Source organism: Petaurus breviceps, unplaced genomic scaffold (genome assembly GCF_028583685.1).
Source record: "Petaurus breviceps papuanus isolate PSGF00001 unplaced genomic scaffold, PetGlider_PUasm1.0 90845, whole genome shotgun sequence".
Lineage (NCBI taxonomy): Eukaryota > Metazoa > Chordata > Mammalia > Diprotodontia > Petauridae > Petaurus > Petaurus breviceps.
The window spans coordinates 20,835,962-20,856,334 of record NW_027187359.1 but is presented as its reverse complement, the minus strand read 5'-3'; the positions used below and the strand labels follow the sequence as shown (position 1 = coordinate 20,856,334).

At 39.9% G+C, this 20,373-nt stretch overlaps 1 protein-coding gene across 1 annotated transcript in view; it reads right to left on the bottom strand.

Moving 5' to 3' along the window:
• VIT (vitrin) overlaps positions 1-20,373 on the bottom strand; it is a 150,884-nt gene that overhangs the window by 10,774 nt on the left and 119,737 nt on the right. The window contains exons 12-14 of the mRNA XM_069072196.1: positions 9,325-9,428; positions 7,683-7,909; positions 3,517-4,030 (exon numbers count right to left, since the gene is read on the bottom strand). Of these exons, the coding sequence (XP_068928297.1) occupies positions 3,517-4,030; positions 7,683-7,909; positions 9,325-9,428 (845 nt within the window). The remainder of the gene's footprint in view (positions 1-3,516; positions 4,031-7,682; positions 7,910-9,324; positions 9,429-20,373) is intronic.

Below are 20,373 nucleotides of genomic sequence, written 5' to 3'. Positions count from 1 at the left end.
CCCCTTCCTGCTCTTTCTCCTCCCTCTCTTGCTCCCCTCCCCCTCCTCCTTCTCCTCTTCCTTCTCCTTATTTCCTTCTGTTCCTCCCCCTCCTTCCTCCCTTTCCTCCTCCTTATCTCCCTCTCGTCTTCCTCTTCCTCCTCCTCTTCTCAGTTGTGATCCAGGCCTGGCTGTTGCCATAAGCTCCTAGTTCAATACCCAAGTCTTACTGCAAACTACCAGGCTTGGTCCACCAATCCTGAACTGAGAGCAGCCCTTTCAGCATTGGGCAACAAAAGCAATGGGCAGTGGGCAGACGGAGCCCTTCACCTTCAGCTCCTTGAATTCAAACACCTACTTCCTAACCCCTTCCCTATCACTCTAGGAGGGGACTACAGCCTGTTCCCACTGGCTCAGCTCAACGCGGTTGCTTTTCCTCATGCTAAGTCCTTTGTGAAGCTCTGTATCTGCTAAATTGCTCAATGCCATAATATTCAGGGGAGAATAATCACTGCCTTCCCTCCTAGCACTCAAGAAGGCTTTCCCCCCTGATCCAGCTAATCCTAATGCCCTTATGAATTGGTTAATTGATACCTTACAAAAGTCTTCAGGTCACAAAGCACTTTGACATGCCTTCTGTCATTTGCTTTTTGAAATAGCTCTGGGAGGTAGGTAGGGTAAATGTCACTATTCCAGCTCTATTGAGAGTAGCTGTTACTTAACCTCTCTGAGCCTCAGTTTCTTCATCTGTAAAATGAGAGGGTTGGACTAGATGACCTCAACAGTTCTAAATTTATGAACCCATTTTATAGCAGCACAAATGGGATAAACGAGGTTAACCCAAAAGTTAATGATGATGATGATGATGATGGTAGCTAGTATTTATACAGATCTTTAAGGTTTGCAAAGCCTTTTACAAATAATAACTCATTTTATCCTCACAACAACCCTGGGAGGTAGGTGTTGCTATCATTTCCATTTTACAGATGAGGAAACTGAGATAGGGATTAAGTGACTTGTCCAGGATAACATAGCTAAGTGTCCAAGCTGAATTTGAACTCATGTCTTTTTTACTCTGAATCCAGAACTACCTGACTGCCTCAAGATAAAGAAAAAAAAAATAGCTGGCGTTTATATAGAGCTTTAAGGTTTGCGAAGCACTTTACGAATGTTAACGCATGTTGATCTTCACAACAACCCTGTGAGATAGGTGCTATTAGCCATGTTCTACAGATGGGGAAATCGAGGCTTTGTGACTTGTCCAGACTTAACACAGCTAAGGAGGTCTTACTGACTCCAAGCCCTGCGTTCTTTTGTAACACCAGCTGCCTTGGTTACATACTAACTGTTATATAGCTAGTAAATGGTGGAGTCAGAAACTGAATTCAAGCCATTAGTCTCTGTTTATTAGCTCAGCTCCAATATCTTTATTCTCTGTAGCTCAATGTGGACTTCATCATTGTTCTTGACATTTTTTTTGTGTGTCTCTTTGGCAGTCTGGGAAAACCTACGGACTCCTCAGAATAGTGTTTTTAAATACATAAAATAAAATGCATGGGATTTTAAAGGAAACCAATTAGACTGAAGAATAATTATAAATATATTAAAAAGGAAAGTTCATGGACCACAGGTTAAGAACACCAGATCCAGTCTAATCACCTTCTTTTACAGATGGGAGAACAGTTTCAGAGGTGCGATAATTTGCTTAAATTCACACAGTTGATGGTAAAGCCAGGACTAGACTCTGCTCTCCCAATGTTCTGCCTACCATTCTTTTGCCTATCCCATACTGCCTCTTTAGTATCTAGCTCTGTGCCTCAGTTTCCTCATCTGTAAAGGAGCTGAATTTCCTGGTTTCTAAAGTCCCTTTCAGTTTGAGTAGTATGGCATATGGGGGGAAAGGACTGGACCTGCAATTGGGAGAGACGCAGGTTTGAATTCTTGCTCTGACAATCATTTGTTGACTGAACACAGACAAGTTTCCTAAACTCTCTAAGCATCAGCTTTTTCATGAGTGATATGGTGATAATAATACCCATAATATATGGACTTCTTAATGTTAATTTAAAAAATGTTTTGAGTTCCAAATTCTCTTCCTTCCACTGAGAAGAAAAGAAATGCTGTATCCATTATAAATATGAAGTCATGTGAAATACATTTCCATATTTTTTGGTACTCTTTAAAGAACTTTTTTTTGTCTTTTTTGGGGGGAAGGTAGGGCAATTGGGGTTAAGTGACTTGCCCAAGGTTACATGGCTAGTAAGTCTTAAGTGTCAGAGGCCGTATTTGAACTCAGGTCCTCCTGACTCCAGGGCCAGTGCTTTATTCACTGCGCCACCTAGCCGCCCCTAAAGAACATTTTTAACATTCATTTTTAAAATTTTTGCTCAGAGGCTTGTTGAGAGAAACGTATTCAATGCCTTTTTAATGCTTAGAACTCTTGATAAATGCTAGCCATTGTCTGACACTCCATGTCTCTAGGATTTGAAGGCAAGGAAGGTCTGGGTCCCTTCTGGGCCCAGAAGGCAGATCCTGGAGTGGGGGGAAAGTGGCGGGGAGGGGGGGTCATCAGAGACTGATGAACCCACAAACCAGAATACTGGCATGTCACTGCCCATGTACATTGACAGTGAGGTTCACACAAATGTGTTTATGTTTGGGAACTCATTCTTTTCCCCCAATAAGCACATTAAGGTTGGCTATGGCTCCTCACCTCACTTGCCCCATTCACTTTCAGCCTTGTAGAGGCCCAAATGGTCTAGTAAGCAGTGGGGGACCTGCAGCTTCAAGGCCACATGTCGCACTCTTTTGTTCTGGGAAGTTTGGATTCAGTCAAAGGACTGCACTTGAGGACCTAGAGGGCCACATGTGGCCTCCAGGCCACAGGTTCCCCACCCTTGATGGCCATATCGTGCACTATATTGTTCCTTTTGATTGGTGCCAGAGACAACAAATACAAACCTAGAGTCTTCTCTTCCCTTTCTCATTTTGTTGGTTTGTTTAACAACTCAGACATATAACAGCCCACAGGGCTAGGGTTTGGATTTAGGATTTCATTGGTAGACAACTTCTCAGTGAGGGAAGTCTCTCTAGCAACGCAGGTTGCTACTTTCTCTGCAACTGATGATGGTAATAGTTCACATTTATATAGTGCTTACTATTTGTCAGGCACTGTGCTAAGTGCTTTAAAATTATCATCTTATTTGAAACTCACAATATACAGAGATAGGTGTTATTATTTCCCTCATTTTATAAATGAGGAAAATGAGGCAAACAAAGTGAGCCCAGCTTCACACAGCTAGTAAGAGTCTGAGGCTGGATCTGAACTCAGTTCTTCTTGACTGCAGGCCCAGAACTCTGTCCAGTGCAACACCTAGCTGGGCTAGGGGAGTCGCCTAGAGCAATGAGAGGTTAAGTGATTTGCCATACAGACAATAAGTTTCAGAGGCAGGACTCGAATCCAGAGTCAGCTATTTCTCCATCGTGCCATGCTGCCTCTCACTACCTCATTGATAGAGGACTAGAACAAAAGTTTACCATTTTGATGAGCAGCCATGGCCGGTACTCGTACATCATCGTAAGACCTGCCGTCTGTGATGAGGATCATTAATTTTCTTTTGTTGGGCTTGGATTTTTTGAAGAGATGTTCCAAGGCATAGTTGATTGCAGCTCCAGTGCTGGTCCCGCCACTCCAGTAGTTGACCCTCTTGATGGCATTCAGGATATCTTGCTTGGTGCTGTACTTATCAAATCCAAACTCCAGCCGCTGCTCGTAGGTGTACTGCACAGCCCCTATGCGCGTATCTGTGTCTGAAATCTCAAATTCTTTGCTGAGGTTGGCAACAAACTGGAGGAGGGTGCGGAAGTTGCCTGTCCCTACACTGCTGGAGCCATCAATGACGAAGCCAATGTCGGCTGAGTTTAAGCAGGTCTTGCTGCAGGCCAGGCGATTGGTGTCACAGACCCGCTTTACCAGGGGTTGCACAATCTTGTGGAGGCTGAACCAGCTCAGCACATTGAGGGAATAGAAGCCATTTTGTCTGCAGACAGCCTGGAAAGACACACAAGGATGCTCATGACCCTAAATGACACTAGCTCATGAGCCAAATCAGCCAGGCACTCAGGTAGCAATACTTGGGCACCAGGAAATGGGAGACTCATGTGTCCCATCTTTCTCTTCTACACTTTTTCCTTTAGCCTCCTTGCTTGCTGGCACCACCACTCCTCCCCAGCTCCGTGAACTTCTTTCTCTACCAGACACCTCTTCTCTCCTGGCTATCCATTACAGTGTATGAACAATGATTCAGTCTCCAAAAGTATCTTCCTATCTCTTCCAACCAAGATGTCTAATCCTTCATCAATCTTAATCCCAGATGCTTTAAGCAAGTCCTCTCTGAGCCTCAGTTTCCCCATCTATCTAATTCTTGTCCCAAAGCCCATAATATGAGTCCTTATGGGTGGAAAGTCCTTATGGGTGGCGATGCAATGTCCTGCCCTGTGTGAGGGAGTGGGCAGAGTTGGTGAGAGTAGGAGGGCTCCAGCTTTCACCAGTCCCCTTTGGGAATCTTAAAGCTTCAAATGTATGTCAGGACTTGTTAAGTCTATTTGGGTACTTCTGACCTCCTGTTTCAAGAGATAAGATGGAAGAGGCCAACCCTACTTCAGGTTACTGAAGACTCTGGAAAAACATGAGAAGAGCTGGCAGTCTCCATCATGTCCCTATCTCCAGCTTGCTAGACTAGAGACTTCATGGAGTTTTTCCCTCGGGAAAAACCTTTTCTCTTGGTTGAGCTGAGCTATCTCACTCCCAATGGGAAAGCCCCTTCACTTCCTAGGTATACCTTCTCTGATTTCTGTTTTGCTTTAATTTGGATAAATGGGTTTCTTTGCTATTCACCATTTGTGTTAATTGTGGAACTGCTATTTGGTGGGAAAAGGGTCAAGCCTTGGATATAGAGCTTGGGGTTCTCTCCCCCCTTAATGACAAAGAGATCAGAAGTTTGATTGAACCCTATCATATCCTTCTAGACTAATACTTAAGGGAGAAGATAGACACAATTCTAGTCTGGTCCTCCTACCTTTATCTGAGGGAGACTCTGATTCCTGCCAGAAGGAGAAACAGGAAGTTAGGGGTCAGAGGCCACTTTGCTCTCCTCAGAGAGAGGGGATACCAAGGTACTTTATCTAGCTTCTCCTTTAAATATTATTAGTCAAGGGGGCTATGATAGTGTTTAATCTAACTTCTGATCTCTTTGTCTCATTGGGAGAAGTGGGGTTTTATATTCTATATCCAAGGCGGTCTGACCCTTTTCCCACCAAATACCAGTTCCAATGAACACAAATGGTGAATGACAAAGAAACCTGTTTATCCAAATCTTAGCAAAACAGAAATTAGAGAAGGTATACACAAGAGAATACAAACAAGGCAGTGCAGAATGAAGGATCAATCCCATTGGTAGCGAGATAAGAGTTCTAGATCTTACCAGAGGGAAAAACTCCAGGAAGTCTCTAGTGTAGCAGCTGGTGTTAGGGACATGATGGAGAATGTCAGTTCTTCTCATGTATTCCAAGAGTCTTTTCCTGCAACTACTTGAAGTGGGATTGACCTTTTCCATCTTCCCCTTTGAAGTGGGAAGTCAGTAGTACCTGAAGCCACCTGCTAATTGAAGACTCCTGAAGGGGATTGGTGAATGTCAGAGCCTGGGAAGGGCATTCATCTTTATCAATAAGGAGAAAATTCCATACCTATGGGCTTTGGGACTGGGGTTATAGCTATAATATAAAGAAAATACTGCACACATTTTTTTTTGTGAGAACCAATAAGATCATTTGCATAAAGTACTTTGTAGGGTAAAGTGCTATATAAGTGTGAGCTATCAAGATGTTATGGAGGAATGCTATCTAAGAAACATTCTTCTGAAGGAACATTTCTTCCTGGTCTGTAAGAAGGTCAGCTAGCCTACTGATAATTTCATTGAATATTAATCTCTTTGGGAGTTATTTGGAACTTCCCCTAATAGGTACTATGAGGGGGTTGTGTTGGAGTTAGAAAAAGTAGTGACCATAGAGTTGGAAGATCTGGTTCTGAATCCACATTCTGACACCAAATAGTTTTGTGATGGTGGATAAACCATTAATCTGGCTGAGCATCTGTTTTCTTCTATTCATCTTTTACTTCATCTATTTTCTTCTATGGGAACAACAGTCCTTGCACTATTTGCCTCAGAGCAAGACAATGCAATAGCCTCCTAATTGGTCTCCCCTCCTCATATCTCTCCCCACTCCAATCTACCCTATGCATAGGGGCTAATGATATTACTTGAAGCATAACACTAAATATGTCACTTCCCTGCTGAGTGATAAAATATAGACTGTTCTGGTAGGCATTTTAAGCCCTTCATAATCTGGCTTCAACTTGCCTTTCCAAGTATATTTCATATAACTTCCCTTCAAATACCCTATATTGTAACCAAAATGGCCTACATGCTGTTCCTTGAAAATGAAGTCCTATCTGTCATCTCCATATCTTTGCACAGGCTATCTCCCATGCCAAGAAGCAACTCCCTCCTTGCCTCCAGATTTTTCATCTATCTATCTATATACACTCACATATGTATGTATGCATGTATGTATATATATGGATGTGCATTTGCGTATATATATATATACATATATATATATATATACACACACACACACATATATATCTTAGAATTTACTGTTATGTGCATGGGTTCTTTTCCTAGATAATCCATTAGTTCCCATAGGGCAGGATAGTTTGTTTTTGTCTTTGTATTCCTAGAACTTAAAGCAGGACCTGGTGGACAGTAAGTGCTTAATAAATAATAGTAATAGCTACTTGCTTCAACACTTGCAAATTGTTTTACATGTTACTTCATTTGATCCTTATAACAACCTTGGGAGCTATTTTGAACATGTGAAAACAGGCTGAGAGATTTATTCATCACACAACTAGTAAGCGTCTAAGGCAGGATTTGAACCCAGATCTTCCTGATACTAAGTCCAACCCTCTACCCACTGTGCCACCCAGCTGCCATGAATTGACTGAATGATGAAAACACTATATAAATACAAACTGTGATTAATAATAAAAAACTCATGTATATATGGATTTCTTTACCAATATAATTTTCACCTAACATGCATTTGTCTTATTGGTGTGCACCTTTTTTAGATTCTACTACCCATTATATGGAAGACACTGGGTACCCTGGAGTGTGTATACCCTAGAGAGGCCTTGATCTCAATAGAAAGTCTATGTGTCCACATTTGAACATTCCTCTTTGGCCTCTCTGCTCCATTCTATTCCAAATAAGGACTATTCTTCTATATATGAAGTGTTTGTGAGTTTATTTTGTAGAATATAACTTCCTGAGAAGACCAAATTATGGGGCAGCTAGGTGGTGCAGTGAATAGATCACCAGTCCTGGAGTCAAGAGGACCTGAGTTGAAATTCAGCCTCAGACACTTAACACTTACTAGCCATGTGACCTTGGGCAAGTCACTTAACCCCAATTGCCCTGCCCTCTACCCTCCAAAAATACCCTCCCCCCAAAAAGACTAAATTATCAGAGTTGCATCTAATTCAACATGTGTGCCTCAGTAACTGAAGCAAAATACTAAGCCCCATTATTCCTGGTAGAAGTACACAACTACATGAGATTTATTTTCTGGGCAAATACCTTGTTCACAAAGTTGGGTTCTATCACATTCTGCTTCTCATTTTCAACAGCACCTTCAATGGTGATGAAAAAAATATTGATTCCAGATTCTCTGGCGAGTCTTGAAGCCTCCTCCACCTTATCTGTGGGCCAACCATCCACCATCACTATGGCCACATTGGGAGCTCCTCCTCTGTTTCCATTGGCATTGGAAAAGAAGCTTTTGGTAACAAAAGAAAGTGCTCGCCCTGTAATGATTATAATAAAATATAATAACAATAATCATGATGATGATAACTAACATGTATCCAGTGTTTACTATGTGTCAGGTATTGTGCTAAGTGCTTTATAATTATTATCTCATATAAGGAAGCAGTGGTTTGTATAAAGAACTTTTACAAACAGTAATCAAAGGAACATGGAATAGTGAATAGAGAGTTTGGCTTGTGGTTAGGAATACCAGGGTTTAAATTCTATCTCTGATGCTAACTAGCTGTATAACTCTGTGTAAATCATTTCATTGCGAATCCAAGAAACTCTTTGGGAGTTTCTAAGCAAAGTTGATCTGCGATAGGTAGTGGAATTCCTCCTGTTGACAACACCACAGATCCTTAATGTATCCAAGCAACAGGTTGAAAACTTACTCATTTGGAATTAATCGAGAAGTGGTGGCAGGAGAGTCCTTGTCAGACCTAAAGCCTATTTAGCTTTCTAAATCTTCCCATCTCTAGGCCTCAGTTTGCTTATTAGTAAAATGAAAAGTGTAGACCAGCTTTCTAAAGCTCCCTCTAGTAGACATTCTATAATTCTAGGCACATTAAAAGCCAATTGATGAGGATCAAACTAGCCGGGGAATCTTTCTCCTGGCTATTAAATCATAGGATGTAAAAGTTAGAAGGCTCCTTTGAGATGACTTAGCTCAACTTCCTCACCTAACAAACAAGGACACTGAGACCCAAAGCAGTGAAAGCACTTGTCCAAAGTCCCACAGCTACTTAGGGACAAAGCCAGTCCCCAAGCCCCAGGCTCCTGACGTCTAGTCTTCACACTCTTCCAGACTTATCTCTTTTTTCCTAGCCTGTGTCCAAATTGTTACAAATACAGAATTATCGAAGTTGGAGGGAATGAGATTTCCCTGTAGTTGTAAAAATTTATCAGTACCAGAATATTCACCTGGTACCTTCCTGTGAGGTAAATTCAGAGGAAGTTGTAGGGCCTAGAATCAGCCCAGGACAATGGAGGCCGAGGATAGTCAGTGGATGGAATGGCAAAAGGATTAAGTTTGTTGGGGACAAATATTGCTAAACTTTTGAAACAATCAGAAACTGAAATACAACAACTAATCCCAAATCCTTTCTTCTGAAGATCATGCTGGGTGGAACCAGGGGTATTTGAGCACTATGGAATATACATCAAAATGACACGTGCACTGATCTACTGAAGTCATGGTCAAAATTTAGAATTAAAGGAGATATATTTGGATCAATGATGGGGGCAGGAAGGGAATGATTCCTTTATGAATTACTATTTCATTCTACTACCTGAACGTCCTCCTTCCCTCTATCATCTCCTGTACTGAAGAACAAAAGGAAACTAAAAGAGGAAAATTTCTTCCTGTTTCCCTGGTAGAAAGTTGCAATTACACTAACCATAGACCACATACCCACATTGGAAAGCCCGCCTTTCTGGGAAATTTTCTCTATGGCTGCCTTCAGATCCCTGGAATCCACGTGAGTCTTGAGGTTAAATTCCATGGAAGGGTTGTCTCTGTATTAGAGTAAGAGACAAAACTTAGTAGGAAAATGTGCTGCCACTGGAGAAACTGAACAGTGCCTTTGATGGAAAAGGGAAATGAGAAATTATTTCAGACTCATGAGCACACAGTAAGTAGAAGCCACTTAAAACCACTGGCAGCCATTAAATTATGGTTTGGTTCAACAGGAATTCATTTAATTCTTATTATGTGCAAGGCACTGTGGATTACAAAGGTCACGATTCTTGTAATATATTCTACTACTATTCAAGTAAACAAACTTTAAGTGTGTACTAGGTTCAAGACATTGGAAATATAAAGGTACTCATGATACTCACCCTGGATGTTTACTTCAAATCTGGCTTTCTCACTACTGGAGAAATACTCTGCCCTTTCCTCTGATTGATCAGTTCCTCCCAGAATCTCCATTTTTAAGGAAAGTCCTTGGGTCAGCCATATCTTTATTCTTTTCCCTATCCATTGCTGACTCTCTAGATGTTCTCCACTATATTTCCTCTGCCCTTTCCCCTTACCACTCTGTCCTGACCCTCCCTATTTCTTTCAGCTTTCAGATTCCTTTTATATATCTTCCTCTAGTAGAATGTAAGCTCCTTGAGGGAGGGGACTGCCTTTATTTCTGCATATATTTATATTTCCAGTCCTTAGAACAATATCTGGCACACAATATGTATTATTTATTACATGTATATATTTGTTAAATAATTCTTGACTTAATTTTATTTTTTTATAACACTTTTTACTGCTCAGTTAAAAAAAATAAGTGCCTTGTACGTGCTAGGTTCAGGGATTATAAAGTTGATGGTGATTCTTACAACACATTCTATTGCTGCATTCAATTTTAGAAACAGTGATTATACACTTCCTATGTGCAATGCATCTTGCTAGGAAAGAATGAAAGACTCCCTGCCCTTGTGAAATTTACATTTTACTTCGATTGGGTGAGTGGGAAATAATATGCACATAAATAAGGATAACACAAGGCAACTTGATCTGGGAGAGAGTGTGAACAATTGTGGAATCACAGACCGCTTCTCAGAGGTTGGCACCTAAATTGAGCCTTGATGGAAGTCCAAGTTTCTGAGAAGCAGAGATGGAAACAGAGTAGAAGATATACCTTGGTACAGCCAAAGACAGCTATCATGGCCCCTCTAAGTCTTCTGTTCTCCAGGCTCCGTATTCACATTTCATAGCGTTCATAGATTCAGAACTGCAAAGGACCTCAGAAGTCATAATCCAACTCCTTTATTTTATAGATGAAAAAAAATTGAGGCCAGGAAAGTCAAGTGACTCTGCCCAAGGTGACATAGCAAGTGGAAAATTTTAATATATTAAAATCCAGCACCCTCTCCACTGTGCCACTCTGGCTTCCTATACTTGTCCTATGAGATGCTAAAGCTCAGCATATCTTCAATTAAGCTTTCACCAATTTTATAAGTGAATCTTCTGGGTCTGTTATTATTTCATGAATCAGAGCAGTTTAGAGATGCTGCAAAAGACCAGATGTTTTATGGGGGAGGGGAGCTCTTCCTGAGGTACATCTGTTTGGTTTCCTAACTCCTTTAAGTGATCATCGCACGGCATGATCTTGGCTCTTGGCTGTCTTAGTCACTTCCCTCTGTATGCTCTCCAGCTTGTCAATGTCCTTCCAAAAGTATGGATCCCAGACCTACTTACAACATTCCAAAAATGTTCTGGCCAGGGCAGAGTGAAGCACAATTAAATGCCTGAGTAAATGAAAAAAACATTTGTCAAATACTTACTATATGCAAAGCACTGTACCTTATAAGAGGAAAAAAAATACAGAAAAGGGATACAAAAAGAAAAGCCAGAGAGTTCCTTTTCTTAAAGAGCTCATATTCTAATAGGGGGAGATAAGGATATAGAAAGTTTCAGCCTTAGGGCACATGGAAAAGTTGAGTGGTTCTTAGGATATTGGCAGCAAGGCATATGGCAATACTTCTTCCTTCGGGTCATTTCTACGTATAAAACCATTTCATTTCTGATGTTGAACTATTTGGAAGAGCCTAGGCCTTTGGTAGTGAGAGCTTTCTTTTCTGTGTCTCAAGTAGTTTATTTGAGGATTATCACCATGGAAACAGGTGAGAAACGTTGTGGGGTGACAGAGATTGCTGGGAATAGAGGTCAGAGATGAATGGGGTACAGGTACTTTTGTCTTCAATTTCTTCCAGTTCTTAATAGTTTCTGAGGGTATAAGGAAATTCCCTTGGTTGAGGTTGGGAGAGAAGTTATGGCCTTGAGGGAACTCGAGGGCCTTGAGGTTTGCTAAAGTGGCAAGGCAGTCAGTCATAAAAGGCATGAGTCAGGTTTGGGATGGTCATGCAAAGAACACAGACCCACATGAGAACTGACCTTGCACTGGAGTGCAATGGTGAAAGGAAGACAGCTTTGGTGATTGTAGCAGAGCACTCCAAGACAAGCATGCAAGGACCCTTTGTGAGGCAGGGCAGTGACTTCTGCAAAGGCAGTAGATATGTTAATGAGGAGCTTCATTCTAGCCTACAGAAGAAAAGTCCTCCTTTTCTCATTTGCTTCTTATTCAGTTTCTCTCTGGCCTCACAGCTCCTGCCTGTTCCTCTTTGTGGCTGACTAAGGTGTTTTGAAATTTTTTTGTTCTTTATGGAGGGGGGAAGGCAGGGTAATTGGGGTTAAGTGACTTGCCCAATGTCACATGACTAGTAAGTGTTAAGTGTCTGAGGTCAAATTTGAACTCAGGTTCTCCTGACTCCTAGGCCGGTGCTCTACTCACTGCACCACCTAGCTGCCCCAGGTGTTTGGAATCTTATAACTATATTTCATTTTAATTTATTTACTTTTAAAACCATGATTAATTATGCATACCAGTGGTTGGATGTAGCATTAAGTGGTGGCTAATTGGGGAACCTGAAAGGGACTGAGCCTTTACTGTTTTGTCAATATTGGCTAGCTGGGGCTTTGCATTCAAAGAGGAAGAGAATTTATTGATTATTTTAACAATTTCTCATTGCATTCACTGGGGTGATTCCCCTGGGGTTAAAGGGAGTCAGTAATTGCTTCAGCCAGTGCCCACTGGGATGAAATAGGCAAAATTCCTTTGGCTGTTCTGCTGAGAATGAAAGAAAATTATATCCCCCAGACGGGAATAGTTGGAGAGAAAGTCATGTCCCAAGGGAAGAGTGAGTCCAGGGGGAAGGAGGGAATAAAGTGACTTCATACTTGTTCACCAGCTAGCAAATCTACCAAGTATTATCTGTGAGGTATATGAAGGATTATGTTTAATCTTAACTGAGTTTTCTAGGAATAGAAGAGTCAGGTTAATTGATACCTTAGAGTGATTGATTGACACCTTTGCTCACTGTTAACATTCAGTAGTAGTAGAGAAAGGGGAAGAACAATTTCTAAAAAAAACAAAACAAAAAAAAAGTAAACTTTCCCTTGAGATTACCTTAAACACACAGTTTCCAGAAGGGTTCCTAATAGCTTGAAACTCAAGCAAAATGGTGGTAAAGGGAATTGATGTGATGGCTCACAGAGTACGTGCTTTGTTTAATTTACTGTATGAGTTGGCTGCTTTGAATGCAAGATCACTTCCCCAATAGTAAGGAAGGTGAAAGATTGTAAGGACTGTTCTCTCTAGTCTAGAACTTACTAGGAAAAATAATGTGTTGAAACCATGGAAAGTTTAAGTTAGAGGAAAGTTTAAGATCATTTAATGAACCTTTTCATGTTAAAGATGAAAGCAGGATGATATAATGTAAAGAATACTGGACTTGGGCCTTGGGCTTAAATTCCATGTCTGTCAGACTGTGGGCATACCACTTAACCTCTCTGGGCCTCAATTTCCTCATCAGCCAAGCGGGAGAAGGTTGGAGAGAATCACCTCTAAGGTCACTTTGTGTCCATGACCATTTTGAAGAATGAAGAAATGCATCAGAAATAATCCTTGGGTGACACAAGAGACAGCCAATAACATAAGAAACAATAAAGCTTCAAAATGATCACATATATTCACAGAATTAAAAAGGACTTTAGAGATCATCTTTCAGTCTCCTCATTTGACAAGTGAAGGAGATGAAACCCAGAAAGGTTATTTCATTTTCCCTAAGGTCATACAACTCGTTAGGGACTGCAAGAAACTAGGCCTCTGAATTCAGTGTTCTTTCCACTTTGCAAGCTGTCATTCATAAAATACAACTATGAATTGATGAAATTCAATAGGGAAATTTAAAGTCCTACAATTACTTTCAGTTAGGATCCCTTAAACAATCACAGAGCTGGGACTGTCTTACTGGGCAGCTAGCTATTCCTATGACTTTGAGCTTCTTGAAAGTAGGAACTGCCTTTTCCCTTTATATCTCCAGCACTTAGTACAGTGTCTCCACACAATAGGTGACTTATGATTGATTGACTATATATATCATTACATATAATGCTTGCTTTTAATTTTCGATGGATCCTTTTTATAATATTTAAGAAGACCCCTCTATGCTTATACTTTTATTAGTTTTTTAAAGCATAAATATTCTTTGTCAAAGGCTTTTTCTGCATTTAATGAGAAAATCCGATATTTGGATATTTTTGTTTTTAATAAATTGATTATTTTCCTAGTGTTGAATATTCCTTATCACTAGTATAAATCAAATTTGGTCAAAATAAATGATTTCTTGGATAAATTGCTATAGTCCGTTTGACAGGATTCTACTGAAAATTTATGGCTTTACATTTACTTGTGATATTGGTCTATAGATCTTCTTTGCCATATCCTTCCCTGGTTTAGTTTTTAGGATTCTATTAGCTTCATAAAAGGATTTTCATTACTACTTACTTTATCAGTTTTTGAGAATAATTTATGTAGCATTGATATTAAGTATGTAGCACTGATAATTATTATGTAGTATTGATTGTTGTTTAAAAATTTGGTAGAATTTTCCTGTAAATCCATCAGGAACAGGAGATTTTTTTTCTTTGATAGATCCTTCAATTTCTTTTTCTGAGACTATATTATTGAAGATCTCTGTTTGGTGTTCTGTTAGTTTGGCTACTTCATATTTTTGAAGGAAGTCCTTTATTTCTTTTGTGTGTTTTAGTTTTGCTGGCATATAATTGTTCATAGTAGAAAAATAATTTTTATTTCTTTTGAGCTTTTCTGTGATTTCACCTTTTTTATTCCTTATTTTGATTTGATTATCTGCCCTTTTCTTTTTAATCATATAGCTGTAAGGAATGAGCTTTCACTTTTATTTATCAGTTCTATAGTCCTTATGGTTTCTAATTTATCTCTTTCTCCAATTTTTAAGATTTCCTATTTTCTGCTTATTTGGGATTATTTTTGAGTTAAAATTGTAAAAAAAAAAATGCTTATTTTAGTGATATATTTTTTTCTCTAAGGACTAATTTAGCTCCATCACAGAAATTTGAGTTTGCTGTCATATCATTATCACGCTCTATAACATAATTATTGTTTCTATAATTTGCTCTTTGACCAACCTGTTGTTTGGTATTTCATTATTAAGTCTCCATTCAGACCTGTGCCTTTATCAAATGATTACTATTTTTATTGTAATTTGGACCATAAAGGATATGTATGCACCCTAACTTTTCATATTTATTTTCAATTTCTCTGTGTTCTAATAGATTGTGAATATTTATAAAAGGGCCATGTGGTACTAGGAAATATGCTTCCATTCGGAAGACACCACAATTCTTTTAGCTCTAAATCCTCTAATAGTTTGTTCAATTACATGTTTTCCCCTTTATCTTTCTGTTAGAGAGAAGAAATTAAAGTCTCCTTCTTATTATTGTGTAGTTATCTATGGTTTAGTTTTTTGTTATCATGTAGTTAATTTTTTCTTTATAATTTAGGCACTACACTATTGGAATACATATTTAATATTGACATTGTTTTGTTATCTATGATTTCTTTAAGCATAATGAATTTGTCTTATGTGTTAAGCACTTAGCACAATGCTTTGGCATACAGTAGGCACTTAATAAATGTGTGCTGACTGACTGACTTTTGAACATGTCCAACTTTATGTAATGTAGGCATCTCAAAAACAATGTATTCAAAATAGAATTCATTATCTATCCACCCAATGCTCTTCCTCTCCTCTTCCAAACCACTCTGTTTCTGCTGTGGACAACACCATGCTTCCAGTAACCTAGGTTCACAAGCTTAGTTAGAGACACCCTTGATTCTTTCTTTTCTCCCATTTTTTCTCCCGTTCCTTATTCCTTATTCACATACTAAGAATTATTCCTTAGGGCGGTCAGGTGGCTCAGCGAGTAAGAGCACCGGCTCCAGTGTCGGGATGACGTGGATCAAATCCGGGCTCAGATACTCAGCACCACACCCAGTAATAACTGGCCGTGTAACCTTGAGCAAACTGCTTAACCCTGATTGCTTTAAAAAAAAAAAAAGAATTATTCCTTCTGACTCCACAATTATTTCATCAAACTGGCTTTCATCTAGCCCCTATGTGCCTATCTCCGCATCCCCTTTTGTCTGCATATTGCATCAATCTCCTTAGTGGACTCCTGGTTTCTTGTATCTTTTTTCTCCAACCCATCTTCCACACTGCTGTCAACATTTATGTTCCCCAAACACAATTCTATGTTGGTCCTCTGCTCAATAACCTCTAGTGGCTCCCCTTCTCTCTAGGATAATATATAGGATAAGAGTCCTTCATGATCTGGAACCAGTTTACCTTTTTAGATTTATTTCACATTATTCTCATTCATATGCTTGCTGTTCCAGCCCAGTTAGCCCACTTGCTCTTCTCCAAACTCATCTTGGAGCCTTTAAATAGGCTTTACCCAGGCTTTGAATAATCTCTCTTCTTATCTCTGCCCTTTATAATCTCCAGAGCCCTTCAAGGCTCAACTGGAGGGAGGTGTACCTCTGAGGGGAATGTTTTCCTGAGCTCTCTAGCTATTAGTGCTTTCTCCTCAAATAACAATGTACATACATATCTGCTTACAAATTGCATCCTCCCAGAAGAATGAAAATTCCCCAAGGGTAAGGACTGTTTTTGTTTTGTCTTGGTATTCCTAGTGCCCAGTGTTGTACATTGAATATACAAGGTGTTCAACAAATGCTTATGGAATTAAATTGGCCCCCAACTAACAGATTCACAGATTTCTTGTTGGCCTTTTTCAGCTACATTAAAGTTTTTCTGTCCATGAGTTAGAATTCATGTTCATTTTTTTTTTCTCAATCAGGGAGGCATTGGTAATATATGACCCCATGTGGCAAGTAAGACCTTATTTAGAGATGGAGATTATTTTAAGGGCAATGAAAGAGATATGCCACTCTTTTTTTCTTAAGCAAGATGATAATTTTAACATGTAATTTTATAAGTTGTTAAAAATCAGACCAGATTATCTTTTCTAGAAATATCAAAGATTTCTTTCCAAAGGAATAGTTGGAAATAAGCAGAGCCAACTTGAAGCCCAAATAGAAGCATTATCTATCTTAATATCCCCAAACCAAATTCTCTAATGTTTCCATATACTGTATCTGTGGACCTATACCCTCTTCAAAGGAGTGTGGTGGGAACTGTTTTTTCATAGCTCCCCTTTGGATCTGTGCTTTTTATAGGTGGGTCTTTGCCCAGACAGTGCCTTGTTCCTGCGGAGGGAGACGTTCCCTCTCCCATACCCTATTTCCCTCCTCCCCAGGTACCTAGTGATTTTCTTCATGTGTTCATGACATATCTAAGAGAATGGGACATGAGAGCTCTCCTTTATCAGCCCTGCCACTGGTCTTCCTCTGTCTACTCCATTATCTGTCAACTCCATGGAATATACATACATACATTCCTTAGCCATGAAATGAGGGCGTGTGTGTGTGTGTGTGTGCATCTGTGTGTGCCTACAGGCTTTGCATCAACCAGAGTCATAGAACAGACTTCCTTCACAGATGGGCAGAGGGCGGAGGCAGCCTGTGTGGAAAGAACATTCAGCTAGGAGGCTAGAGACCTGGTTTCCAACCATAGTTCTGTACTTGATGTGTACACTGTATGATCTGAGGAAATGCATTCTTCCTTTTTGAGCCTCAGTTTCCTTATCTGTAGAGTGAAGGGGCTGGATCCAATGCCCTCTAAAGCTCTATTCCAGTTTTAAAATTTTAAAGCTCTGAATTTAAAAACACACAACCCCTCCCCCACCCCAAACCCCGAAGAATGTTTTATGTTGTATGAATGTACTTTGCCATCTTGAGAGGAGGGTAGACCTAAGATATTTTTCCCAAAAGAATTAAACTATTATGACCTGGTTTGGAGGGGAGACCTTCAATAAAGAATAGAAGTGCTCTGTAATGTAGCCATGAGGTCAGAAAAGTGTAATTTTTTTAAAATGGAAAAATCCACATTTTTGCTGTTTTTCCAAACATAATATCTCATTATGATCACAAAGTATAAGGAGACGTGCAATTATATTCAATGTAGGCTGAAACTGTGATCTAAAAAGAGACCATTTTTAGATTCAGAGTCGGCAGCTTTTAATACCTGTGGATCCAGGCTCCAACTCCCAAGCCATGAGCAGCCTTGGTGGCCTTACTCATTACACTAGCTAAGTTCATCTAATAGCTACTTATTCCAGCCAGTCTTTCATTTGGCTTTTTACATGTATCTCCAAGTGTTTCAGCTCCTATTAAATGCAATTACATATACATAAGCTATTCAATTTTAATTCTGAAATGTTGTTGTTATTGTTGTGCGTGGTACAAGTAAAGGGTAAAGGCCGTCAAAATTTTATTTCAGCAGAGGAAGGAGACCCTCTGCCTGGTAGTAGAACTAGTCCTTTAGCTTCAGTATCTGCTCAGCCCAGCAGAGGGTGAGAAGCCCAGGGAAATGAAATTACTTGATCAATATCACACAGCTATTATCAGAGGCAAGATCTGAATCCAGGATCTCTGTGTAGCTGATAGAGTGCTGGGTCTAGAGTCAGGAAGACCCGAGTTCAAATCTGACCTCAGACACTTACTAGCTATATGAACCTGGGCAGGTCACTTAACCCTGTTTGCCTCAGTTTCTTCATCTGTAAAATGGGCTGGAGAAGGAAATGGCAAAGCCCTCCAGGATCTTTGCCGAGAAAATCCCAAATGGGGTCACAAAGAGTCAGATACGACTGAAAACAACTAAATAATAACAACAACCTCTGACCCTACATTCAATCCAGTTTCTACTGTACCATGCTGTCACTTGAATGCCTGTTCCTAGAGTATGTGTACAAGATAATGAACAGGGTAGAATAGGAAACTCCCTCTCCCAATGCCAGTCACCACTGTCTGTGGCCCATGGAGTCTTAGCGGGGAACTCAGAGTACTGAGAAAAGAAGTGATTTATCCAGGGTTACACAGGCAACATGTGTCAGAGGTGATATTTAAATACAGATTATAGTGGAATTCAGTGTAAACAAGGAGAGTTTGTCCAGAAATTGAATTTTTGACCAGACATATACAATCTCTCTTAAAAAATACACATATACATGCACACACACATGCATGCACACATGCACTCACACACCCCTCCTCTAGAAATACACCTATTAAGCTGTGCACATGTTGCAGTTTCCTAGTAAAATGTAAATTCCTTGAGGGCCTACCCAGCATTTGGCACAGTTCTTGGTAAATGTGAGGAACTTCATAATTGCTTGTGATTGATCAATAGGAATCTCTCTGAGTGAGTTAGAAAGAATCAACATGCTATAGTGGAAAGGACACTAAACTGTATAGTTTAGGAGATCTGGGTTCATGTTCCCACATCATCATGTATTGGTACTTGTGTGACCTTAGGTAAGTCATTTAAACTTTTTGAACCTCAGTTTTCTCATCTCTAAAATGGGGCTCATACTTGTTCTTCCTCCTTCATAGGATTGCTGCAGGACTCAACGAAATAACATAGACAAAATGCTTTGTAAAAGTAAAATGCTACATAATAGTAAATTGATATTTTTCTTTCCTTGGCCCCTAGGTAGCAGAGTGGACAGAGAGCTGGGCCTCGAGTCATCTTGAGTTCAAATTTAACTTCAGATACTTAATAGCTGTGTGACCCTGGGCAAGTCATTTGGCCCTGTTTGCCTCAGTTCTTCATCTGTGAAATGAGCTGGAGAAGGAAATGGCAAGCAACTGCACTATCTGCCAAGAAAACCCTAAATGGAGTCATGAAGAGTTAGACACAACTAAAATCAACTATAATGACTGAACAACAACATCATTTTCTTTCTTGGCCAGCCCAGGGATGCTGTGAGGGTTAGCTACATGTGATGAAGAGCGTGAACGAGGAGGCCACCCAGAGCAGGACCTAGGCTTCAGAAGCAATTTTGGTTAGATAAATTCTTCTCTCTTCTAGTCTCTGCATTCACAGTGGGAAGAAGGAATTGCTTTTTCTATTACCAGGGGCAACTCTAGCTGCCCCTCTGCAATGTATTTTGTAACCAGTGTTTCAATGATTAGATGTCTGACCCAACTGTATCCCATCATCTCATTATTAGGAATGATCATAGTCCCGTGCTGCAAAGAGCAGAAAACGCTTAATCTCAGTCAAACAGCACTCACTGATGGAATGAATCCCCACTGTGCACAGAATCACAGAATGTTAAGCATTGGACAGAGCTTCATTTAGTTCAAATGTGTCAGATGAGGATACTGAGGCCCAGGGTGTCTTTACTTTGATCACTTGCTCAAAGTCACTTAGCAAGTTCGTAGCAGATAAATGACTAAATCCCAGTTTTCCTGCCTCTTATTTCAGTCACTTCTGTTACATCATCCTTTCCAATCTAATCCAACCCAACAAGCATGTACAAAGACAAAACAAAAACAGTCCTAGTCTTCAAGAAGTACACATTCCACCAGATAGGGATAAAACATGTAAACAGTTAAGCATACCCATGAAGACTTGAGTGGAGAGAGAGACACAGAGAGAGAGACAGAGAAAAGAG